This window comes from Gekko japonicus, unplaced genomic scaffold (genome assembly GCF_001447785.1).
Source record: "Gekko japonicus isolate JY-2015 unplaced genomic scaffold, Gekko_japonicus_V1.1 scaffold2018, whole genome shotgun sequence".
Taxonomy (NCBI): Eukaryota; Metazoa; Chordata; class Lepidosauria; order Squamata; family Gekkonidae; genus Gekko; species Gekko japonicus.
In genome coordinates, this window is record NW_015167112.1 from 122,561 (window position 1) to 148,528 (window position 25,968).

Consider the following 25,968-nt stretch of genomic DNA (forward strand, 5'->3'; position numbering starts at 1 on the left):
GACGAAGGGGAGGGAAATAAGCACATTTTGCATATGGACTAAGTAAATACACCCTATACTCCAAAGACCTCCATGATGTAGTACTCTTACTAGCAGGCGATGACTAGAACACAGGTTGTTGGACTCCGTATACAGTAGAAACAGTTTGGGTACGAGACTGTGATATCATAGCATACTTGCAGCCCAAATGCTATGAAAACATGTCAAGAACAAATTTCCCAATATTAGATGTTTCATCTTAAGGCCCTGAAAGACTAGAACACAGGTTGTTGGACTCCGTATACAGTAGAAACAGTTTGGGTACGAGACTGTGATACCATAGCATACTTGCAGCCCAAATGCTATGAAAACATGTCAAGAACAAATTTCCCAATATTAGATGTTTCATCTTAAGGCCCTGAAGCCATACATCCCTGATGTCGTTCAAAAGTGAATCCTTCCAAGAGGTACTACTTGGCGCCATCAGCCGGCACTGAAGTCAGTATCCTAAACTCATCATTTTAGAAGCCTGAGTCCACTACTTTAGGGCTGCCGAGTCCCCGGGGGGCGGCGGGGGTTTGTCCACCCAAAGGGCCCCCGCTGGTCCGGTTCTGGCCGGCGGGGGAAACCCCATCCCCAAAGTGCCCAGATTAGGCCGACGTGATGTCGCCCGGAGGTGACATCATCACATTGGGCATGTCGCCGGGCGACGCTCTAGCAATCAGCCTGAAAACTCTATGACTTTCCAGGCGGATTGCTAGAGTGTTGCCCAGCGATGTGCCCAGCGTGACGATGTCACTTCCGGGCGACGTCATCGCGGCACATGCTGTGCACTCACGCGAATGTCCCAGCCTGGGACCAACTCTCCCCCACTGCGCAAGGTAAGACACTTGGCAACCCTACACTCCTTACATACGCCATTTTAACTATCAATGTTTGTTACTGTTGCTTTAGAAGCCCCTTGGAAAAAGAGAACACCAGATGTTTAGGAGATCGGTTAACCTGTGTTTCCTTTTCTGTCTAGCGGGAAGAGTGTGAGGCGCTGCTGACGGCTCCCGCTTTTGAGGACTGTCAGTCCCGCCTGAATCTGGAGCAGTATATCCAAGCGTGCATGCAGGACAGATGTGCTTGCGGCCAAGCTGAGGACGCCTTTTGCCTCTGCAGCACCATCTCGGAATATTCACGTCAGTGTTCGCATTCAGGTGGCAGGCCTCAGAATTGGAGGACGTCGCAATTTTGTCGTAAGTTTTGCCATGGTTTCTGTGGCGCTCACTGGCTCATACAAGATGCATTTGTCGAACACCATGGGAGGAAGTCCGGGGAGCTCCTCCTGTGTTCTTATAACAACTAACAGGAGTTTTTCAGTGACTGCGTGATGGAAGAAGGTCACTGGAATAGCCCTTTCTGCTTGAAGAAGCAAAAAGGGGAACTGAAAATAAGGGGGGGGGGGAAGCCCAGGAAACTTATGTGCTTAACTCTCATGCAATTAAAGAGAATTATAACTTCAATTGTCTTTCTTTGGGTTGCACCCCGATTATAAATGTTAGCAAATATCTACCTTATGTTTCCCCCCCCAGTGCAAGTCTCAGTCTTCCCCCACCTGACGCACCTCAAATCCGATACTTTTGACATTTGTTAAAACCTTTCTGAAAATGCTTTTATTTTAATTGGGGAAAAAACGGTTAATTCAATATTTTAAAAAATCAGCTGCTCACAAGAAATGAATAGTCTATTCCAGGGGTCCTCAAACTTTTTAAACAGGGGGCCAGTTCACTGTCCCTCAGACCGTTGGAGGGCCGGACTATAGTTTAAAAAAACCCTATGAACAAATTCCTATGCACACTGCACATATCAGCAGTTTGGCGCCCCTGAGGGCCGGATAAATGTTTCCAGCGGGCCGCATGTGGCCCACGGGCCGTAGTTTGAGGAACCCTGGTCTATTCTCTGTTTAATAATGTTTTGCCAGTGTTAGATTTCTCATTGGTCCAGTTACCTTATCTTTCCACTGGTGAGTAGGTATGTCCTTGGGATGCAGAATTTGCTTCTAACTGGTCCTCGCTTCTCTTTCATTCTTTTAGCGAAGTCTTGTCCTGGAAACATGATCTATATGGAAAGTGGCTCACCCTGTATGGACTCCTGTTCACATCTGGAGATCAGCAGCCTATGTGAAGAGCACTACATGGATGGGTGCTTTTGCCCTGAAGGTACACATTTCAGTGTTGTACCATGGATGTAAAGGTGTATGTGATCAGTAAAGCCCAGGTTGAGATGGCCACGGCTCAGTTACTAGCTTTCACTGTAACTTCACAGGTTTGCAGCCTAAGGTCCCGTTCACACGAGGGGAGTTGGGCCGGGAGCGGGACGGTTTGGGGGCGAAGCAAATGGCCGCGATCACACCACAACATCTGGGAAGCGTAGTGCTTCCGTCCCCGAACTGACCCATCCACGCAATAATCCGGAGCAAGTTGGAACCACCTATGGAGGTGGTTCATCTCAATGGTGCGCCGCAAACCGGGAGTCTGATCGCCGGCGCATCCTTGCGCCGGCGCGTCCCCGGCTCCTAGCCAAACTGCGCATGCTCCGACATGCGCAGTTCGGCTGGCTCGCCATCAGATCTGTGTTTTCTCCCCGGCGTCTGATCGTGCCGGGGAGAAAAGGTGGTGCGGCCAGGGGATCCGTTTCAACTTTGGCACGGCTTTTAAAAGCCACGCTTTTTGGCGGCTTTTCCCCTGCCGTGTGGCAGGGGCCTAAGTTATCTTTAATTAAGAAGCATGCTTCATTTTGTTTTGCAGGCACAGTGTACGATGATATGACTGGCAACGGCTGTGTGGCAACAAGCCAATGTTCCTGCAAGCTTCATGGGAATTTATATTCCCCTGGGCAAAACATCACCAATGAGTGTGAAAACTGGTAAGGAATTCAACTCCCTGTGCGGTATTTTTAAGAGTAATTTTGGGGGGGAGGCAGTCTAGCTTAAAGTTGTCACCTTTACAGTGGAACTGGGTCTCTTAAAAGATAAGATGCCTACACAAGGCAAGAACAGCTGTCGCGCAGTGGCTTCGTGATACTGAATTACAAAACGAAGAAGCTTCGCTACCCAAGAACTTTAGAAATCTAAAATCTCGGCCTAATTTTAATGCTGCCCCTTGTTTATTTTACATTACCTATGAGCACTAACATTCCAATGCATGAACGTAGATGCCCATGCATGGCTAATATGGTGGAGTCAATTACTCATGTCCTCCTGTTCTGCAGATTCTATCAGGAGGAACGAGACCATCTTATACTACCCCTTCTGTCTAGATTTAGCCCTCTGCAGTCTTATCTTGACTTTAGGCCAGAAGTCCGTCGTAAATTCCTCTTAGAAGACGTTCAGAGCTCAGTGACTTACGCTGTGGCAAATTTTTTGTTGCTTAGCTATTAGGAAACGTAAACTTATTTTCGCTGAAAAAATTGTATGATTCTCTTATTAACATTATTTTACTAATTGTATTGATTTTCTCTTGTTAATGTTTTTATACGGTTCCTACGTTGTTACTGTTTTAATCCTGCTTACATCAGAATTGTACTCTCTTACTGGCTCTTGGTGTCATAAATTAGATCGGATCGAAAGATAAGACGAATAACTTCTTGATTAGCTCTTTGTGTAAAGATCCAGTTTCTTCACATCCAATATTCAGTAAAAACTTATAGTTCAGCAGATCATACTAATTAATCTGGAATGACATATGCTATAAAAGAGAACAAAATCAGGATCCCCAGCCAGCCCCAAAATTATTTATTTATATAAAATATTTATAGCCCACTTTTAGGATGCGGCAACCCTCAGGGACCTTAACTATATCAAAATGCCCCCACCCCAGAATGGGGGAAAACAACTAAAATAGCCAGATGAGCTTAAAAACTGAGCAGAGCAAGTGAAGAAAATGGCAGAGAGGAAGAAAAACAGCAACAACCCCAATTAACAGCAGATTCTGCTTTGACCTGATGCCACAGTGTTGTCAAGGAAGGTGGAAGGCAGGCTTCCATAACCTTGATGCCACTGAAAACGAGGGCAAATTATATAACGGTCCTCCTAAACAGGTAAGGTTGTCTTCCGCACAGATCACCTGCCCAGAGCTCAAGTGTTTTTCCCAGGGGTCATTTCGTAGGAAAAGAGGTGCAGGAGCTCATTAGCAGAACTCATTAGCAGAATTTATTTGCATACGCCACACCCCCTGACATCACCGGAAGTGTGTCAGAAGGCAACACCCATTATCTGCAGCCTCACCAACAATGGGGGAACCACAATGTCCTGTCGCTGTGTCGAAGACACCAGACTCATTGTGTGAAAGAAAACTCTTTCAAGTCTTGATTCAAGTCTAGTAGCACCTTAGAGAGCAACAGGATTCTGGGGGTATAAGCTTTCAAGAGTCAAAGCTCAACAGATACTGAAGACATCCGACAAAGGGTGCTTTGGGCCACAAATGCTTATACCCAGGGCTATTTTTGGGCAGGAACGCACAGGAACGGAGTTCTGGCTGACTTCAGAGTTGGCCACGCCCACTACAGCCAAAACCTCTGCGTGCCTGGCTACAGAGGAAAGGCCTGGAGAGTGATCCTCCCCTGGTGACTCCGAGGTGGGCGGGCCAGGGGAGGGCCTGGAAGGATTGAGATTTAAATGCCTCCACCTGCATTCCCCGGCCTGTCCAAGGGCCAGGTTGCCTGGGCTCCCCACCCGCAGCAGCAGGGTGTCCAGGCAGGACAAGGGAAGACAGTTCCCTCTAAGGCCAAGCTTCCCTTCAAGGGCTGGGCAAGCCAAGGAAAGGCATGGGGTGTGGCCTAATATGCTAATGATCTGTACTGTCGGGGTGAGGCTTAACATGCTAATGAGTTTCTGTTGTTGGGTGTGGCCTATTGTGCTAATGAGTTCCTGCTGGGCTTTTTCTACAAAAAAAAAGCCCTGCTTATACCCCCAGAATCTTGTTGGACTCAAATCTAGCTGTTCTTCTGTAGACCAGCACAGCTATTCTCTGAAACTTTATTTCTGCCTTTTGCATGATATACTTTCTGGAACTTTCTTGAGGGTTAGGGATTTGTGTGTAGCGCATGGGTGACAACTTTATGGCTTGCTGAATATGGAATCGTTTCTAAGAAATGAAGTTACTAGATGTGAAAGCACTAGACTTACACATACACAGACCTTTATTGGCATATGTCAGGTTACAGGAAGAAACATAAACAGATAAAGAGGTAACAAGGAGAAATGAGTCAATCATACGCATCTATGCATTGCGCAATCAATCCTTAATTTACCAAACTTAGAAATAAGGCAACCTTTTCAGTCCTTTCAGGTGACAAATCATTCAGGACACTTGTTCCCAGTGTACCTCTGAGTGCAAACATGTTCAATACAGTTTCTCTGCTTGAAAGCTCTAAACCCACTTTGGATTGACTCAGTGTGGTAGTATACTTCGATTCCTAATTTTTTCCCCCTTATTCACAGCACCTGCCAGTCAGGTAGGTGGATATGCCAGGACTTACCCTGTCCAGGTACATGTGCTCTGGAAGGAGGAGCTCACCTCACCACCTTTGATGGGAAGAAATACACTTTTCATGGAGATTGCTACTATGTGCTGACCAAGGTAAGTGCATTAGAGGTTTCTACTCTGGTTAAAAGGAATGTGGCCGTATACTTTTGAGATATGAGAACAAGACTATACCCGGTTCTAGATAGCAGAATGCACAAAAGGAATAGTTCTCGGGGCTATTTTTGGGTAGGAACGCACAGGAACGGCGTTCTGGCTGGTTCCCAAGTTGGCCACGCCCAGCAGGAACTCATTAGCATAATAGGCCACACCCAACAGCAGGAACTCATTAGGATTGGCTACATTAGGGGTGTGTGGCCTAACACACAAAGGAGTTCCTGCTACAAAAAAAGCCCTGGGTGTTGACAATAAACAAAGTAAACAGAATAAGAAGCAAAAGGTGGGTGTGGCTGGATGACCACACTTCTGGTAACATGGGGGTGTGGCCAAATATGCTATTGAGCTGTGCTGTCAGGGGTGTGGCCTAATATGCTAATGAGTTCCTGCTGTTGGGTGTAGCCTATTATGCTAATGAGTTCCTGCTGGGCTTTTTCTACAAAAAGAGCCCTGGTTCGCAGCCTTAGCACCCACTGCTCTTTGACAACTTGAATGATACATATAGCCACATGGGCCTTTCACTGTTTAAATCTCTGGAAGGACACAATAGTGCTGTGTCTGAGCTATGAAATAAAAGCCAAGGCTACAAACCTTTGCGTTTTATTTATCCTAATGCATATCTGATTAGTCGACGTATTTGCTAGGCAGCCAAACTCTACTGTTGCTGGCCTGTCGTGGGGACAGCAGACCTGCGTCTGAGGGGTTCAACTACACATTACCATTCTTCACTTCTGTGTCCCCTGAGTTCCCCACAGCCTCTCAGCACTTGCAAGGAACTGCTTGTAAAAAGGGGGGAGGAGCTCAAACAGGCTCAGAATGGTGCTGCAGAGGGGAGGGAGGGCTCTTCCTAGTTTGGTGTAGTGGTTAAGTGCACAGACTCTAATCTGGGAGAACCGGGTTTGATTCCCCACTCCTCCACTTGCACCTGGCTGGATGACCTTGGCCAAGCCATAGTTCTGATAAGAGCTGTTCTTGAAAAAGAGCCGTTTCTGTCGAGAGCTCTCTCAGCTCCACCTACCTCACAGGGTGTCTGTTGTGGGGAGGGGAAGGGAAAGGAGTTTGTAAGCTGCTCTGAGACTCCTTTGGGTAGTGAAGGGTGCGGTATAAATCCAATCTCTTCTTCTTCTATCTCACAGAGTGTCTGTTGTGGGGAGGGGAAGGGAAAGGAGTTTGTAAGCCGCTCTGAGACTCCCTTGGGTAGTGAAGGACGGGGTATAAATCCAATCTCTTCTTCTTCTTCGGCCAGGGAGGGAGTTTTGCATTTGTGTGTGCGTGTGTGTATGTAAAAAACATGGAGGGGGAGCTATTTCATCTATATATGGAGTATCATAAGCAAAGATTTAAAGAATTACGTTTTGGTGGTGTTTCATTCCAGTCTTTCTATAAAATGAACCAGCTTAAGCAGCAGTGAGTAACTAATTATATTTGTTCTTCTCTAGTTGCAGAGCAGTAAAAATGACTCATATGCCCTCTTGGGAGAGCTGGGCCCCTGTGGTTCTACAGACAAACAGACATGTTTAAAGATGGTCGTTCTCTTACTTGACCACATGCAAAATGTAAGTCCGACTATAAATCATTACAGGCAAGGGACCCACAAGACCTTGTGAGGGCATCTTATTCTCCCTCCTCTACTATTTTTTCTTTTCTCTTCCCTGAAAACCCAAATAGCCCTCTGTCCTATTTCCCTCTCTCCCTGCCAACCATCAGCCAACCTACCTTTATCTGCTCCCCTGTCTTCACCTTTACCCCTTTCACTTCCCCACCACTTTCCATCTGGCTGAGTTACACACTGAGCCCAGTTGTGCAACAGAGAACCTGTAATGACTTGCAAGGTAAAGACTTGCAAGGGTAAAGACTTGAAAACAAATCAGCCAGTATCATAATGCCCCTGTGTAAATCGATGGTGCGACCTCATTTGGAGTACTGTACCCACTGCTGGACCTCCTGATGGCACCTGGTATTTTTGGCCACTGTGTGACAGAGTGTTGGACTAGATGGGCCATTGGCCTGACATCGGCTTCTCTTATGTTCTCATGTTCTTAAGGGTATCTCACTTTTCCATGTATTGCTCTTCCCACACTATTTCTTCTTTTCTTCCTTCTGCCTGTCCTTATATCTTCACCTTTCCCTTCTTTTCCCTATTCTCTTATGTTCTCATGTTCTTAAGGGTATCTCACTTTTCCATGTATTGCTCTTCCCACACTATTTCTTCTTTTCTTCCTTCTGCCTGTCCTTATATCTTCACCTTTCCCTTCTTTTCCCTATTCCCTTATGTTCTCATGTTCTTAAGGGTATCTCACTTTTCCATGTATTGCTCTTCCCACACTATTTCTTCTTTTCTTCCTTCTGCCTGTCCTTATATCTTCACCTTTCCCTTCTTTTCCCTATTCTTCTATTCCTTTTACAGCTTTCATATTTCTTAACAGTTACATTTAAAAACCAATTTGACAGACCCCTTTCTCTCTATATATAAAATAAGCATTTAAAAATGTATCATTATCACAGGAAGTTATGTTCTAAAATTTTAATGAAATCCCCTCCCCTCCCCGAATGACATAGTGTGTGTTCTGGACAGTGTTTACTTATGACAGCAGCCAGTTGTCACAGGGCGAGTCTACATACAGTTTTAAGGCTGTTTCAAACTTCCTTAACAGTCTTGGTTTTCAACCAGGGAGCCATGTAAATGGACATTCCATGAAGGGACTACGGCTCTCTAACAAAAAATGTTCAGCATTTTACGAACAAAACCAGAATTCACAGACAGACGTATGAAGAATGTTCTATCTCTCTGTCCATCAGAGATTTGTACAGAGATGTTGTGTGCAGACATGTGCGTTTATATGTGTGTGATCCATTACTAAGGTCCATTGCATTGACTGAGCTGCAAGCCCACATCAATTAAGACATTTTGAGGGCCAAACTAGGTCAAGTTAAGAGGCCCCAAGTGGAAATTCAGTATTTTTTTTGTATGTATGTATTAGGGTTGCCAACCCCCCCGGTTTGCCAGGGGTCCCCCATTTTTTGGGGGGGGTTCTACCCGCCGCCAGCCAGATGGCCGGCGGGGGAAGCCCCACCCCCAACACCCACAGCCACCCCTCTCTCTCCCTTTAAGTGTGTGGAACCCGTGTTTCCTCCCAAGCCTGATCTCCGCAAGCTTGCAGGGAAATGCCAGCTTCGTGCTCTTAAAAGGGAAATGCGGCTGCTCTTAAAGGGGAAACGCTGGCTCCTGCATTTAAAAGGGAAACGCCGGCTCCTTTAAGTGCAGGGAACTGCCGTTTCTGGAGATCTGGCACATGGGCGGGGGGGGGGCGGCGGACGTCCCCAACGTGACGTCATCACGTCGGGGATGCCCCGCCCCCTCCAGGAACACCCCCAAAGTCCCCTGCTTGGGGTGAAAGATGGACCTGGCAACCTTAGTATGTATGTATTTATTTATTTATTATCTTTTAATGCTTCTCATAATCTGAAGCCGATAACTGTAGTTTATTTCTGTGCATGGGTTATATGTTGTCCATGTCACTTCTGACTTATGGCAATGCTATGAATTAATGACTTCCAGAATGTCCTATTAACAGACTTGCTCAGGTTTTGCAAAATGAGGACCATGGCTATCTCAATCCATCTAATGTTGGGTCTTCCTCTTTTCCTGCTGTCTTCAACTTTGCCTAGCCTTATTGCCTTTTCCAGTTATTCTTGTCTACTCGTAACGTGACCAAAGTACAATAACCTTAGTTTCGTTATTTTAGCTTCTAGGGAGAGTTTAGGCTCGATTTGATCTAGAACCCAATTAATTGTCGTTCTGGTGGTCCACAGTACCCATAAAACCCTCCTCCAACACCACATTTTAAATGAATCAACTTTCTTCGTGTCAGCTTTCTTCATTATCCAGCTTTCACACCCATACATAATAATGGGATATACGATGGTATGAATTAACTTCCTTACACTTAAGAATGTCTTCTAGCTCCTTCATAGCTGCCTTTCTGTTATGTAGTGGGTTGCCGTATAGATAAACGACCGACGACGACGTGGTGCATGGCACGCTTTATTTGGTACACAACAAGAACAAGCACAAACGGCCGGGGAACCATGGTTCCCATTGGTTCCCCAGTGGAGGGACTAGGAGCCTATTGTTCTTCCAGAGCCAAGCTCTGGCTGTTCGCTGGCCCCCGGTGGTGGTCAGCATACACTACACTTTCCCAGCCTCAGTCTCCTTCTGATTCCTTGGTTGCAGTCTCCCTTTTGGTTGGTGAGAATCCATCATTTGGTTGTCATAAATCCATCACTGCTGAGCTTTTTCCTAAGTCTAAGAATACTTTCAAAAACTGTAACTTCCATGCATAAGAAAACCCAATTTCCCTTTAGTTATCATTATGTTTATTCAAGCCAAATGCATTAGTTATCATTATGTTTATTCAAACCATTTCCTTTTTTAAAAATGCTCTTGAGACCCCGCTAACAAAGACTGTTTCTCCACACAGATTGTGGTTTTCAAACCCGATGGTACTGTATTACTGAATGAGAATGAGGTCCACTTGCCCCATGTATCAGGTGAGAAGGAAATGCTTGTTCATGTCTCCCCTGCACTGCTAATCCTTTGGCTGACCATTTTAGAGTGTTGGGTCAATGACAGGATGAGACAGGGATTTGGGGATGGCTCAAGTGGTTAAGACGCTGAGCTGCAGGCTGTGGAAATTCAGCAGTTCGAGACCCGAGTGTGCCGCATGATGGAGTGAGCTCCTGTCTCTAGTTCCAGCTCCTGCCAACCTAGCAGATCGAAAGCAATAAATTGCAAGTAGATAAATAGGTACCACTTCAGTGGGAAGGTAACAGCGTTCCGTGCACCTTGGTGTTTAGTCATGCCGGCCACATGACCACGGAAATGTCTTCAGACAGTGCAGGCTCTTCGGCTTTGAAACGGAGATGAGCACCGCAACCCTACGTCCACTACAGCCAAAACCTCTGCATGCGTGGCTATGGAGGGAAGGCCTGGAGAGTGAGCCCCCAGCAACTCTGAGGCAGGCGAGCCGGGGGGTCCCTGGAAGGATTGGAGAGACATTTAAATGCCCCGTGCCTCCCCTGGCCTATCCAAGGGCTACCCGGCAGCCACGGGGCAGCCACGGGGCACCTGAGCAAGTCAAGGGAAGGCAGCTTAAACTGTCTTCCCTTCTCTTCAAGCCGCGGGGCGCCCAGGCAAGCCAAGGGCAGGCATGGGGGTGCGGCCTAATATGCTAATAAGATGTGCTGCCAGGGGTGTGGCCTCATATGCTAATGAATTTCTGCTATTGGGTGTGGCCTATTATGCTAATGAGTTCCTGCTGGGCTTTTTCTACAAAAAAAGCCCTGATTTGATGCATAGCATAAGGAAGGTTCATTGCTATTTCCCCCCTTGTTAAGGGGAGAGATTAATCAATTATAATCAGCAGAACATGACGTCTTTTTTTTTTTTTACTGTTTTCCAGCTAGCTTCTCAGTTTTCCAGCCATCTTCCTACCATATTATTGTACAGACAAATTTTGGCTTGAAGCTGCAGATTCAGATGGCTCCAATCATGCAGTTGTTTGCCATTGCGGATCAATCTGTCAAGGGAACAGTCCAAGGCAAGTATGAACTCTTATCTAGCATGGGAGATCATTTTGTATCAGAACTAGTAAGGGGAAGAAAATGCTTGGTTGCTGAAACAACTGAAAGTAGAGGCTGAAAAAGAACCCCCCCCCACAAAAAATGTGCCAATGGAGGGAAGGTTTGATCCAGGAATTGGGATGTCTCCTGTTTGGTATAGTGGTTAAGTGTGTGGACTCTAATCTGGGAGAACCGAGTTTGATTCCCCACTCCTCCACTTGCACCTGGCTGGATGACCTTGGGCAAGCCGTAGTTCTGATAAGAGCTGTTCCTGAAAAAGAGCAATTTCCGTCAGAGCTCTCTCAGCCCCACCTACCTCACAGGCTGTCTGTTGTGGGGAGGGGAAGGGAAAGGGGTTTGTGTAAGCCGCTCTGAGACTCCTTTAGGTAGTGAAGGGCAGAGTATAAATCCAATCTATTTTCTTCTTCTCTTCCTGTTCTGGATGGGACTGTGCTCCTTCTAAAGGCACAGGTTTGTAGCTTTGGGGTGCTGCTGGACCAGGGACTTTTGTTGGCTAATCGGGTGGCAGCTGCAGCCAGGGTTGCCTTTCACCAGCTCTAGTTGATGAAGCCAACTTCAGACCTTCCTGAGCAAAAAGTACTTTGTCACTGTGGTGCATGCCCTGATAACACCTAGGTTAGACTACTGCAGTGCACTCTACCTTGGGCTGTACTTGAAGAATATCCAGAATCCTATGGCCAGAATATTGACTGGAGTGGGTCATAGGGAACATATCTCTCCAGTCTTGTTCTGCATACACTGACTCTCAATTTGTTTTGGGGCATTGACCTTTGAAGCCCTGCACAGTGGTGGGCCCCAGGCCCGTAGCTACAGTGGGGCAACTCGGGGCTAGCTCCCCCAACTTACTGGCAAGGCCCCACGACTTCTCATCCAGCCCAGGGCCCCCAAGCAGTGGCAGGTGCGGGAAAGGAGCAGAGTATTCCTGCACAGCTGTCTGGCATGAAGGACCAGCTATGGTGGCCATGTGGAGCCAGAAAGCACCTCTCTATTTCCTTCAGAAACTGAATTATGGCCCCGGTCACACGGGCTGGAAAATGCGGGGGGGAAGAGTGGTTGTTTGCCCTGGGGCAAACTAACGCGCGACTGCGAGATCAGACGTCCGGTCGAGGTCCTGTCAAGGTCCCGTGGCTAGGGGGGAGGTGCTGATCACACCACAGGCAAAGAAGCGGGGTGGCGCGGCAAACGGGGTTGGGGTTTTTTTTACTTTTTAAAACTGAAGTGTGCGCATGCTCCGTTGGGTGCTTGTGTGCATCCGTGGAGCCTTGGAAAAAAAATGACCTGTTTGTGAGGGGACATTGGCGGGCGCAGGATGCCACTGGAAACACGATCAGATGCCCGCCCTTGCCCCGCGGTTTCCGGAAACTAGTACCTCCGAGGTACTAGTTTTTTGCCGTGCATCTTCGGCGGGAAGCCTCGGTTGAGCCACGGGAGCTCTACGCTTCCCAGATGTGGCAGTGAGATCGCGCCCGGAAAAATCCGCCTATCTTCCGTCTCTCTAGCATGGCTACTGTTCCGTGTGACCACAGCCTATATTACTTTTAATTTGATTAGACAGTGCCCCCTAAGGAATTTAAATGCCCCCTGACTTAAAAAATCCTGGCTACGGGACTGGTGGGCCCAGCATATCTGTAGGACCGCCTACTCCCATATGAACCTACCTGATCCCTCCAGTCATCACTAGAGGGCCTGATTTGGGCACCCCTGCCATCTGAGGTAGGGTTGCCAATTTGAGATTGGGAAATTCCTGGAGATTTTGGGGATGGAGCTTGCAGAGGATGGGGTTTGGGAAGGGGAGGGAGCTCAACAGGGTATAAAGCCATACAGCCCACCCTCCAAAGCAGCCATTTTTGACAGGGGAACTGGACTCTGTTATCTGGAGACCAGATGTAATTCCAGGAGATCTCCAGGCCCTGACTGGAGGCTGGCAACCCTCGGCAACCCAAGAGAAGGCCTTCTCAGTTGTGGCACCAAAATTCTGGAACTGTCTCCCCAGGGAGATTAATCTGTCCCCTTCTATCATTCCCTTTTACCAGCAGATGAAGACTTTTCTGATTTGTTTCTCATTCCCTCAGTAACTTTCACTGGTGCTTTTTCCTGTTTATGTGTCTGTATGTTTAAACATTTTATTGTTTTAAATGTATATAGCCATTTGTATTTTAAAGCTTGTTTTTATGTTGTGAATGATTTTTTGCAACCTTGGGTACTCTGAATCGGGTGGAAAGAGGGAATACAAATGTTTTAAATAAAACGGAACGAAGTACTTGCAAAATTGTCCGGTTGACTGGTGGTTCCATAAAATCAAAACCCTGGAGGAAATGCACTTCTTTACGACAGTGTGGTAAAAGCAGTCATTTTATTTTCTAGGTAATTTCCCCCTTCTTTCTTCAAAGTGTCTGAATTCAAATGTGAAGTTACGTCTTTTCACTTATTAAATCTCCGTTTCGGGAGACATTTCACAATAGCTTGTTATACCCTAGCTTCATACACTGCTAGTTCACAATTTAGCAGGAAACAAGAATTAGGGTCACATTGATTTTTTAAATTACTTTTAATTTTCATGTGTGTCTAGCAAGACCATATTATACTCTTTGTGCCATTTATATTCTAGATACTAAAACAAAGGAGCAAAATAAAAATAAAAATGGAAAGTAATATATTTACTGCAAACAAATAAAACAAAACAGCTATATTTTAATGACAATTTTTAATTGAACTTTGTTAATATGGTTAAGAAAAAGGACAGATGCACTGTTGTCTCAGGTGTGGAGAAATCATACAAGAAACTTACACTGTTGAACTGAAATTCATGTTTGTTGTCCAAAATCTGGTAATCCCCCCCAAAAAACAAGTATTGGAACGTGTGGGATTTGGCAGCCAGCCAGACTGACTTTGCTAGTTGCCCCTTAAACTTTTTCTTTTGGACCAACATGGCTGTAAACAACTTGACTTAAAGTAGGTCTCACTCGTGTTCACTATTGCTTCCTCTCCTCATTTGACAAAGGAAAAAAAAAAGGCAAGCAGTTATAAATAATTCTCTTGCTTTCACCACTAGGTCTTTGTGGGAATTTCAACGGAATAGAAGGGGATGACTTCAAGACATCAGGCGGAATGGTCGAAGCAACGGGGGCTGCCTTTGCTAACACATGGAAAGCACAAAGTAGCTGTGCTGACAAGGCGGATAAATTGGAACACCCTTGCACTCTTAACCTTGAAAATGGTAAGGAAGGGTGATTTTCATAAGGACATCACAGGATTCAACCGCATTTCTACCAGATGTCTTTTATATCTGATGTTTAGGACAAAAACCACTCTAAGGCCCCGGTCACATGGGCCGGATATCGCCGGGGGGGGGGAGGCGTGGCTAATTGCCCCGGTGCAGTTTGATTCGTGATTATGCGATCAGACACGCCGGTGGCACACTACGGGTCCTTCCCTCGGCGCCGGTGGGTAAACGAGGGACCGGAGGGGAATGCCGCACGCCAGCACGATCACACTACGGGCGTCTGGAGGTAGCCCATGGCAAACGTTTACTAGTACCTTGGAGATACAAGTTTTTTAACACGCATTGTTGGCGGTAAGCCACGGGTGCGCTCCACTTCCCAGATGTTGGGGTGTGATCGCGCCCGGATAATCCGCCCCCCTTCCGTGCCTCTCCCGCGGCAACTTTGCCGTGTGACCGGGACCTAAAGTACTTATCATCTTTATTACCCAGAAAGAGTGACCCACCCCCTAATTTGGTTGTTTCGTGTCTGTTTCTGTTTTTGTCATCTGAATGCTATGGGGAGTATTGATCTGGACTCTCTGGCTAATTATGGAGAAATGGCCATTTGTACAAAGGAGGATATGGGACATCGAAGCCCAAGTAATTAATGCAGGCAGCTCTGGAGTGTACTCCCTTCGTTTCCTTGGCCTCCCCTCACGACAAGATTCTATGGCTCAGTATTTTTCTAATTTGGTTATTCCTCTTCACCACAGAGCCTTTATGCTGGCTAGGTTTAATTTATTTCCTTTGGCTGTTCTGACAGGTAGATATAAGGGTATCCCCTATAAGGATAGAGTTTGCACTTGCTTCTCTAATGAACCCGACTCTGTGCAACATATCCTTCTTCATTGCCCCCATTATTCTTTCCTACGCCATCACTTGATTCGTCCTCTTTTGCCTTCTGCAAAGACTGTTGATAATGAGTTTATCTTCTTGCTTTACGATAAATCCCCTGAAATCACTGCATCTGTAGCTGAGTTCCTCTCACTGGTATGGAAGCTAAGGGCAAGAGCTTTTATCAGGCCCCAGTCACACGGGCCAGGTAATGCGGGGAGGCGGCGTGGCTATTAGCGCCATTGCAATTTGAGCCGCTGCAACGCGATCAGACGCCATGGCAGCAAACCGCGTTGTTTTCGTTGGCGCGTGGTTCTTAAAGCGCTCCAACGGGGCAAAAGGAGCACGCTGGGGCGATCAGATGGAGACAGTCTGCGGCCCATAGCAAACCATTTGCTAGTAGCTCGGGGTGGTACTTTTTAACTCCAGATCTTCAGCAGTAAGCTATGAGCTGGGGACGGGCGGGCGACGCTTCTCAGATGTTTCCGTATGATCGCGCCCGTTTAATCCACCTGGCAGTCGTGCCTCTCCCGAGGCAAATTCTCCGTGTGACCAGGACCTCACTTAGTTTTTAATGTACCATTTTCTTTCGGGATATGTTCGTCTGAATTCGACTGTTTATAACTTTTTCCTCTGCTACTGTGGCATGTATCGTGGTTTTACCTTATCTTTTTAATCTATCTGTAATACTGTGCCAATAAAGGTCTATGATGATGATGTTATGGGGATTTGAAGAGCACTTTCAGCTCCTCACCCCTCCTTGAACACAAGAATATTACAATAAGTCTATAAATAAACAGTTGACGCTAATGTCTACTTTACCCACTTCTGTTACAGAAAATTATGCTGAGCATTGGTGCTCTTTATTGAAAAGTTCCGAAAGCCCTTTTGCCAGATGCCACTCAGCCATCGATCCAGCCGATTATTATAAGGTATGGGTTTCAAAATTATTAAAAGCTGTCTCGTGGATCTATTCACTTCCGGGAAGTACTGAACTGAAGATTGTAAAGGAAGTTTTGCAGTCTTCTCCTCAGTTATTTTATAAGGTTATATCCAAAGAAGGATCTCATAAACCAGTTTGGTGTAGTGGTTAAGTGCACGGACTCTAATCTGGGAGAACCGGGTTTGATTCCCCACTCCTCCACTTGCACCTGCTGGATGACCTTGGGCAAGCCATAGTTCTGTCAGAGCTGTTCTTGAAAAAGAGCAGTTTCTGCCAGAGTTCTCTCGGCCCCACCTACCTCACAGAGTGTCTGTTGTGGGGAGGGGTAGGGAAAGGAGTTTGTAAGCCGCCCTGAGACTCCTTTGGGTAGTGAAAGGCAGGGTATCAATCCAATCTCTTCTTCTTCTTCTTTCACCTCCCAGGGTGTCTGTTGTGGGGAGGGGAAGGGAAAAGAGTTGGTAAGCCGCTCTGAGACTCCTTTGGGTAGTGAAGGGCGGGGTATAAATCCAATCTCTTCTTCTTCTTCTACCTCCCAGGGTGTCTGTTGTGGGGAGGGGAAGGGAAAGGAGTTTGTAAGCCCCTCTGAGACTCCCTTGGGTAGTGAAGGGCGGGGTATAAATCCAATCTCTTCTTCTTCTTCTACCTCCCAGGGTGTCTGTTGTGGGGAGGGGAAGGGAAAGGAGTTTGTAAGCCCCTCTGAGACTCCCTTGGGTAGTGAAGGGCGGGGTATAAATCCAATCTCTTCCTCTTCTCCTTCTTTCCCACTGCAGCCACCTGTGCTCCCTGAAATGTGGCTCCTGATTGTCTGTGAACCCTTGGGAGTTAGCATACAGTACAATATGGGGTTGGGCAGTAGGAGAGGGGAATTGTTGAAAATCACACACACACCCCTCCACTTGTGGAAAACTACACAGGATCCAATCCATAGTTCTCAGAATGAACGATAGAGTCAGGGACAGCCAGATTTTCGACACCGTGGTTGAAAATGCATGAATTAAAAAACCAAAACCAAAAACATAGCTGTGAAATAAATTCAGAAGCTCCAAAGAGAACCCGGGGCTTAGGAATACACCAAAAGATTTTTGACTTCTTCCTCTGAACAGAAGACTCCTTTGTCATCACACACTGCTTTTAAAAGTCACCACTGGGTGGAGGTGCTGTTTAGGAAGTGCCAGGCCCAGAATGACATTTGGAACCAGTTGTACAGCTCTTTGGCGACTAGCTATAGGCATTCCCCAAGATGACAAAAAAAACATGCTATGTTTGTAGGGCTTTAATAGCTCTAGCTCTGGTCCAGCTTTAGAGGCATGGCTTGGATGCTAAGAACAAATTCCGTTAGGCAGGGGTCGTTTCGTAGAAAAAGAGCTAGGGGGACTCATTAGCATAACTCATTAGCATATGCCACACCCCCTGACATCACCGGAAGTGTGTCCTCCCCACAGCCGGCGGCGACCTCCAGCGGGCACCAGCAGGAAGCTCCAGGCCCCACCCTCCCGCACCTCACCCAGGGGGATGGCGTCCCCCCGCGTCCCCTCCCAAATGACCCCTGCCATTAGGGTTGCCAGCCTCCGGGGGGGGGGGCTGGGGATCTCCCGCTTTTACAACGGATCTCCAGCTGACAGAGATCAGCTCCCCTGGAGAAAATGGCTGCTTTGAAGGGTGGACTTTAGGGCATTGTGCCATACTGAGGCCCCTCCCCTCCTCAAACCCCGCGCTCTCCTGGCTCCCCCCCCAAAGTCTCCAGGTATTTTCCAACCCAGACCTGGCAGCCCTAAATCGCATGTGTGCTGTAGGCCTTGCAGCACAGCATGCTTCCTCTTCCTCTTCAACTTCCACTTTCTCAAGGACCCATTGAAAACTATTGGGCCGATTTCGCACTAGAGCTGCCTCGCGGTTGCGCCGCCGTTTGCCCCGATACTATCGGTCAGTTTCACCCCCGAAGCTGCGGGGCTGCATTTTGACTCGCGGCTTCGCCCGATTTCCCCGGCAGTTTTGTGATCCTGTTTTTTGAGGATCACGAAATTGTGGAGGAAATCAGGCGAAGCCGCGGGTCAAATGCAGCCCCGCCGCTTCGGGCGTGAAATTGACCAATAGTACCGGGGCAAACGGCGGCGCAACATCGAGGCAGCTCTAGTGTGAAATCAGCCTTGGTCTTGCAGAAATAGGAGCTTTATAGGAAGAGGATCCAAGCCATGAGATCTAAAGGCCTAAATACACAATGTGTGTGACATGAGTCTGGTTATGGGTGCCCAACCTGAATTGTAGTCACCTGTACGAGCCAAGAAGACTCACCATAAAAGCGTTCTGTTGCTCCATTTGGCTCAGGGGCTCTGTGAGGGAGGAGGAGGGGCTTCAGGCTTCCTTTCTGCGCCATTTCCACAGGCATCTTCAGTAATCATGACCCAACTTGTGCCATACATATTATGTATTTCGGGCCCTAACTTAGAGTTTAGGGTAGACTTGCAGCAGGGGCAATAGCCTTACTGCTGGCAGGCAACCCATTCAGGCCCAATCTGCATTTAGCATTTGCTCAGTTGTTTTACCAAACCCACACTGGAACAGGAAAAGATGCAGCTCAAAACCACATTCAACTACCCCGGGGCCAACACCGCAGGGCTATTTTTGGGCAGGAACGCACAGGAACGGAGTTCCGGCTGGCTTCAGAGCTGGCCACGCCCACTACAGCCAAAACCTCTGTGTGCATGGCTATAGAGGGAAGCAACCCCCCCCCCGGCAACTCTGAGGCAGATGGGCCAGGGGGGCCCTGGAAGGATCAGGGAAGCATTTAAATGCCTCCCGTGCCTTCCCCGGCCTGTCCAAGGGCTGGGTTATCCAGGTGTCCTGCAGCTGCGGGACGCCCAGGCAAGCCAAGGGAAGGCATGGGGGTGTGGCCTAATAGGCTAATGAGCTGTGCTGTCAGGGGTGAGGCCTAATGTGCTAATGAGTTTCTGATATTGGGTGTGGCCTATTATGCTAATTAGTTCCTGCTGGGCTTTTTCTACAAAAAAAGCCCTGCAACACCGTATTGACTGCAGAGTCACCCCCGAATAGCCACAAAATGGCCATAAATCTATGCAGGCAGCCACCATAAAACCAGAGATCAAACAAAGTGAAAGCGGCCTGCAGTCTGGACACTGCCATAAAATGCGACACTCAATCAAAGTGAAAGTGGCATGCGATGTAGATGGGAATTTCTGTTCCAGTGTAGGTTTCGTATAACAGCAGAGCAAATGCTAGATGCAGACTGGGCCTTAGAGTCTTCATAAGAATAAATAACTACATGAAACTTGAAACCTGTAGTAAAGAATGCGGGAGGCGGGGAGACAGTCTTCAACACATAAATGTTTTCAAATGGAGAAAGAACAGATGGGGAAAAATTCTAAGACATGCCTTTGAAAATTCTAAGACATGCCTCAAAGGTTCTTACCTGAAAGGAAGATTAGGGGATTTTTTTCAAGGGAAAAAAAAAAGAATCTTAAATTTGCATATAGGTTACAGTTCTGTACAGTAATTACAAAAACTTTTATGTATAACCTTTTTTTTAAAGAGAGAATGTTTTACATTCAGGGTTGCTTTTCTTTCAGGCAGGGGTCATTTTGTAGAAAAAGAGGTGCCGGAGCTCATTAGTGTAATTTATTAGCATAACTTATTTGCATATGCCACACCCCCTGACATCACCGGAAGTGTGTCAGAAGGCAACACCCACCACTGTTTTGGATTGCTAGCTATTGGGGGGGAGGGGAACACGCAGATCGGGAGAGCTTGTACCTGAAGGCAGGCCGGCGGCGGGGGGGGCTCTGAAACCTACCTGGCTGCTTCTTGCTCCTCGTGGTCCAACTGAGGGCTGCTGGGAGCAGGGGGCGGGGCTTGTTGCATGTGCCCCCTGGGCTCCTTACTGCCGGAGCTCCGCTCCTGTGCGCTTCTGCAGGAAATGACCCTGCTTTCAGGTAAATAGCTGCATCTATCACATCTATCATGGTTGTGGTCCATGATCGCCAATGATCAATTCCAGTTTTTTGTTGTCTCGCAAGCATAATCAACAGTCTGCTGACCATTTTTTCCCCTAGCGCTGCAAGTATGATACCTGTAGCTGTGATGCCAATGAAGAATGCATGTGTGCGGCCCTGTCATCTTATGCAAGAGCCTGTGCCTTCAAAGGGGTCATGTTATGGGGATGGAGAAATACTGTCTGCAGTGAGTGTCCACACCCATCAATCATCTTGAATTAAATGAACAAAGCCCCATGTATCACAGTGTATTGTTAATGTTTTGGGGCTCAGATTGGGATGAATAACAGCAAATACATTTAGGCCCCGGTCACACGAGAGGTTTTGGGCCGGGAGAGGGCCGGATCGGGGGTGCAGCAAACGGGCGCGATCCCACAGCAACATCTGGGAAGCCTGGTGCGCCCGTTCCTGATCCGGCCCTTCCACCCAAAACCCCGCATCAAAAATAAACCACCTACCTAGGTGGGTCTTCGGGAAAGGGTGCATCAAGGCCAGCCGTGGGATCGCCAGCGCGTCCTTCCGCCGGCTCATCCCTGGCTCCTGTCCGAACTGCGTATGCTCAGACATGCGCAGTTTGGCAGCCTCCCCCTCCCGACTGTCGCTTCCTCCCCGGCATCTGATCATGCCAGGGAGCAATGGCGGCGTGGCTCAGGGGATCCGTGGGATCCCGCCGTGGCGGCTCTATTTTGGTGTGGCTTTTAAAAGCCGCACTTTGCCCGTTTTTTTTCCTGCCGTGTGGCAGGGACCTTAGTTTATCAACATAGATTTGGGGGCATGCAAAATGTTTAGGTGAATTTAAATGGAAGGGGAAACACTGAAGAATTTTGCTGCTATTTACATGGGACTACATGAATCGTGTGTGTCGGGGGTGACGGCGTGAACTCAGATCTGAACAAAAAAGCCATGTACAATGGCATTTCTAAGGTATAACTTAAGGAGGTAGCCACTGCTAAGGAAGTTGGTAGCTGAAAGGCATGCTCCCCTGTCGTTGCATATCAATATGGGTGTCGGCAATCAATTATAATGCATTTCCCTCCAGTGTTTTGATTGCTGCCTCAGAATTTCTTGTCGGTCTCCTGATCATGTCAGCATGGTTATTTCCTCCATAGGAGAAAGGCATTATGAACAGAATTCAGATAGTATGCACTGAATGGCTGGCTGGAGTCCTGTGTGCTGTTCTTCCAGGGCTCTTTTTGTAGAAAAAGCCCAGCAGGAACTCATTAGCATAATAGGCCACACCCAACAGCAGGAACATTAGCATATTGGGCCCTGACAGCACAGCTCATTCACATATTAGGCCACACCCCCATGTTGCCAGAAGTGTGGTTATCCAGCCACACCCACCTTTTGCTTGTTATTCTGTTTACCTTGTTTGTTGTCAAAACCCAGGGCCTTTTTTTGTAGCAGGAACTCCTTTGCATGTTAGGCCACACCCCCTGAATGTAGCCAATCCTAATGAGTTTCTGCTGTTGGGTGTGGCCTATTATGCTAATGAGTTCCTGCTGGGCGTGGCCAACTTGGGAGCCAGCCAGAACTCCGTTCCTGTGCCTTCCTGCCCCAAAATAGCCCTGCTTGTCCCCATATCCTCAAAAAGATATTGCAGAGCTGGGAAAAGTAGCAAAGTGGGCCATGAAGATGACAAAGGGGCTTCAGTACCTTCCCTACGAGGAAAGGTTGAACAGTCTATGACTTTTCAGTTTAGAAAAGGGAAGACCGAGAGGGGTCTTTTTCCTCCCTCTCCCATTGTGCTGGAATGGGGGGGGACACCCAATGAAGTTGAGGGACAATACATTCAGGGCAGACAAAGCGAACTACTTCTTTACTTAATAAGTAATTGAATTATGGAATTCACTGTCAGTGAAGCATGGGTGGCTTTAAAACGGGGTTACACAGATTCAGAGTACCCATCAACAGCTGCTAGCCATGATGGCGGAAGGGAACCTCTGAATACCAGTGCTAGGAGGTAAAATCAGGGGAATGCTTTGGCCTTGATTCTCTGTTGGCCCTCCAAGGCAACTGGTTGGTGGCCCGCTGTGTGAAACAGGTTGCTGGTCTAGATGGACCCCTGTTCTGATCAAGCCGGGCTCTTCTTATGGTTCCACGTGGGTTACCTTCTTGACATTTTTAATTTATTCTTCTCTCCTCTCCTTTCAGACAAAGAAGTGTCCTCCTGTCCAGCTACCCAGGTCTTCCGTTACAATCTGACCGTCTGCCAGCAGACCTGCCGTTCACTTTCTGAAGGCGATAAGCATTGCTTGCAGGGCTTCATTCCTATAGATGGCTGTGGCTGTCCCGACAATCGCTATCTGAATGACAAGGGCGTCTGTGTGCCAGTTGCTCAGTGCCCATGTTACTACAAAGGTTCATTCATCGAACCTGGTGACTATTTCATGAAACAGGAGGAGCGCTGGTAGGTTATCATCTTGATTTGTAGCGCCCCTGTGTTGGAAATACAGGGGACTGTCATCTTCATCCTGCAGATGTCATAGTGCAACACTGTAAGAGCATGGAGAATTTCAGACTTGTACTGGCAGAGCTGGGGCATGCAGTCCCCAAAGACTCTTTTGTAACCATAATTTAATCCAGGAGTCTGGAATAGGGATTTGGCGTAATTCAACAGGAGACCAATGTGAGAAATCTAGAACAAGAAAGGCAGTGCCTTTTATTAGAGTGAGTGCTAGATGTGAGCTTTAGAAATACATGTTTGTTAGATGTTTGATTTTGGTGCTCGAACCACAAATAATGGGAGCTGCTGCCATGAGCGATCCTATTAACCCTTGTGGTCACCATTTTGTGTGACTAGGACGACATGTGTATTTTCCATTTTCAGTATGTGCGGATACATTCTCTCAAAAATTGGGGGTTCAATGCAAGTGTACCGAAACTGGAAAATATGTTTGCTTCCCTATTCATACAAAATAGTGACCATGCATATTGGGACAATTATATGTAGCATGCATTCTTCTTATGCACAACTGGAGCACCAGAAACGAACATCTTTAAAGGGCGAGAATGTCCAGAGCAGCAAGACACGTTGCTGATATGCTTTGACATAAAATGTTGGATTTTTTTTTTTTTTAAGTAGGATTATGGCTACACACAATGTTCTTTTACCCACTGTTTGTCTACAATGCATGATCCAAACACTTTCCCACCCCATCATCCCCAAGTATTTAGTATATATATGTTGTTGTTGTTCAGTCGCACAGTCGAGTCCGACTCTTCGCGACCCCATGGACCAGCTCCCGCCAGGCCCTCCTGTCTTCCGCCGTCCTCTGAAGTTTGCTCAATTTATATATATATCAGCGCAAAACGTTGGGAAAATTTTGCAAATCCTTTCAAGAAAAAGACCTTTCACATGTGATTTTTTTTTTTATAATCCCCCTAGGGGGAGTTTTTTATTTATTTTTTCAACACTACAAACTATAACTGAAAAAAAGGGGAAGGGGAACTACATCTAAGGAGAAAGAAAAGATACCCAGTAATAACTAAAAACCCAAGAATAAGAGATCAATACAACCGCTTATATCAATGTTCATCTAACATGCTGCTAATACATTGTACATGGTCAGTTATGCTAGGTTATATAACTTTTTCATCATTATATCTGTTTAATGAAACCCCCACAGTACCCCACAATTTTAATAAAATCTTCAGGCACAATTCAGAGTTCTTCAGCCCTTATTTTGTTTTATCTTTTCTAATCCTCAATTTATATGAAGTTTTGGGGGCAGCCGCCCCCTTTTCGAAGGGAGAGTCCTCGTCAGAAGACACCGAGTCCAATTCGCCATCGAATTTGCTTTCTTCTTCTTCCTTCTTGTCCTCAGCTGGTTCCCCAAGCTGTGCTCTCAAAAACTCCCGTGCTTTAAAAACAGAGTCAATATTTTCTTTTTTATCGTGGAGTTTGAAAATGACGCATTCTGGAATTAACCATCTATATTCGATGCTGTTTGTTTGTAGAAAAAGGATTAGTTCTTTATATTTCTTTCACTTCTGTCTTATATAAAATGGAATGTCTTTTAAAATCCTGATGTTATTGTCTCCGATTTTCAAGGGTGTTCCTGTAGTTACTTTCAAGATAGTGTCCCTCACATGTCTCTTCGAGAATCTTACTATTATTTCCCCTGGCATATTATTCTTAATATATGAGGAATAGGACCTGTAGACCACATCCATCTCACTATGAAGATATTCCGCTTTCCAATCTGTATTTGGGGCTATTGCTTCACTCAGCAGTTGCTTCAGATTCTCTCCTTTCGATTCCAGAACCTCTTGAAACCGTAGGACCAGATTTGCTTTTTCCATTTGTAACTGTAAAAGTTGTGTTTCTCCCATTGCCTGTTTCAGTTCCAGCTTTTGCACCTTCTTCTTAACTTTTTTAGTATCAGCGTCCATTTCCTTCACCTTCTCAGCCATTTGCTCCGTTGCTTTTAGGGATTTAGTCAATTGTAGCTGCTGTGAGGCCAAGCTCTGACCTATTGTTGACAATTGTTGCTTGATATTAGTCATCTCGTCCAGCAGAGGGTGCAAGGAATCTGCCAGCATTTTGGAAAGCTCAGTGGTCTCTTCCGTTCGAGGATTGCCCACTAGTTTCGCTTTCACAAGTTTGTCTTTATCTGGTTTCTTCCCCACCATCTTTTTGGATTGTTTACTTTCTTTAAAAGTTGCCAAAGTCTCTGAAATTTGCCCTTACGCTTAGCTGCGCTCTGGTAAGTCTCTTAAAACAGATTTAAATGCTTGCTCTTCCACTCCCTCCCTCTTTATTCCATATTTCGTTTGTGCGCTTGGGAGTGGCCCCTCCCTCGCTCACTTTTTACTGCTTCGTAAGGGGGGGTAGCTTTCTTTTTAACTTCTCATGCTCGTTTCCACCTGACTCACTGTTTGTTGTTGGCCATCCAGCCTCGCTCGGCAATTGTTTCTTTCACTTGATCTCCCACGCTTGTCCCGGTCAGCAACTCTAAGTCCATGCAGACACTCAGCAGCAGGACCATCGGGGCAGAGGAGCACCTTAATTCTCCGGCATTGCGCTGGCAAAGAGGTCGCCCTTCAAAAGCCCCCTGGCTAGGAGCCTTTCACCAAGGCTCCGAGGGGGAGGTAGCGACCTGTCGCGACCCCTCCTACATGCTGGTGTGCAGATTGCATCCCCGGAGGTCCGGGAGATACGTCTGCCTGTGCGTCGCCATAAACCGGATGACATGATTTTTTAATTTCTATGAAGTATCTGTAGTTTTTAAATTAATTACTTTAATGTTATTAATGGCATTATATAAACTGGAGTTGACTTGCAAAACCCAAATGTCTAGATTCCATCTTATGAATTTTCCTGTATTCCTTTCTAGTGCTTGCCAACATGGAAAACTTAACTGTGTACCAGTGATAATAACAGATCATGGTAGGTTTAAAGCTTTGGAAATACTTCGTATTTTCCCAGTTTGACTTCACTGCCATGTGATTGTGTTATTGTTCTTAGAAAAGTCACTCATTTGGTGGGTTGTCTTTTGTTACAGTTTACCATTTCTTAAAAATGTGTTAGTAGTTTTTTGGGCTTCCCCCCCTAAACTTACAGCCTATGGATGTTCTCTTGGAAGACCTGGAACTTGTTTCCTTTGGGAGCAC

At 46.7% G+C, this 25,968-nt stretch overlaps 1 protein-coding gene across 1 annotated transcript in view; it reads left to right on the top strand.

Moving 5' to 3' along the window:
• Positions 1-25,968, top strand: part of MUC2 (mucin 2, oligomeric mucus/gel-forming) — a 111,234-nt gene that overhangs the window by 7,928 nt on the left and 77,338 nt on the right. The window contains exons 4-15 of the mRNA XM_015412952.1: positions 1,004-1,220; positions 2,058-2,183; positions 2,772-2,889; positions 5,465-5,603; positions 7,109-7,219; positions 10,145-10,214; positions 11,126-11,263; positions 14,359-14,523; positions 16,240-16,334; positions 20,413-20,539; positions 22,507-22,762; positions 25,692-25,744. Of these exons, the coding sequence (XP_015268438.1) occupies positions 1,004-1,220; positions 2,058-2,183; positions 2,772-2,889; positions 5,465-5,603; positions 7,109-7,219; positions 10,145-10,214; positions 11,126-11,263; positions 14,359-14,523; positions 16,240-16,334; positions 20,413-20,539; positions 22,507-22,762; positions 25,692-25,744 (1,615 nt within the window). The remainder of the gene's footprint in view (positions 1-1,003; positions 1,221-2,057; positions 2,184-2,771; positions 2,890-5,464; positions 5,604-7,108; positions 7,220-10,144; positions 10,215-11,125; positions 11,264-14,358; positions 14,524-16,239; positions 16,335-20,412; positions 20,540-22,506; positions 22,763-25,691; positions 25,745-25,968) is intronic.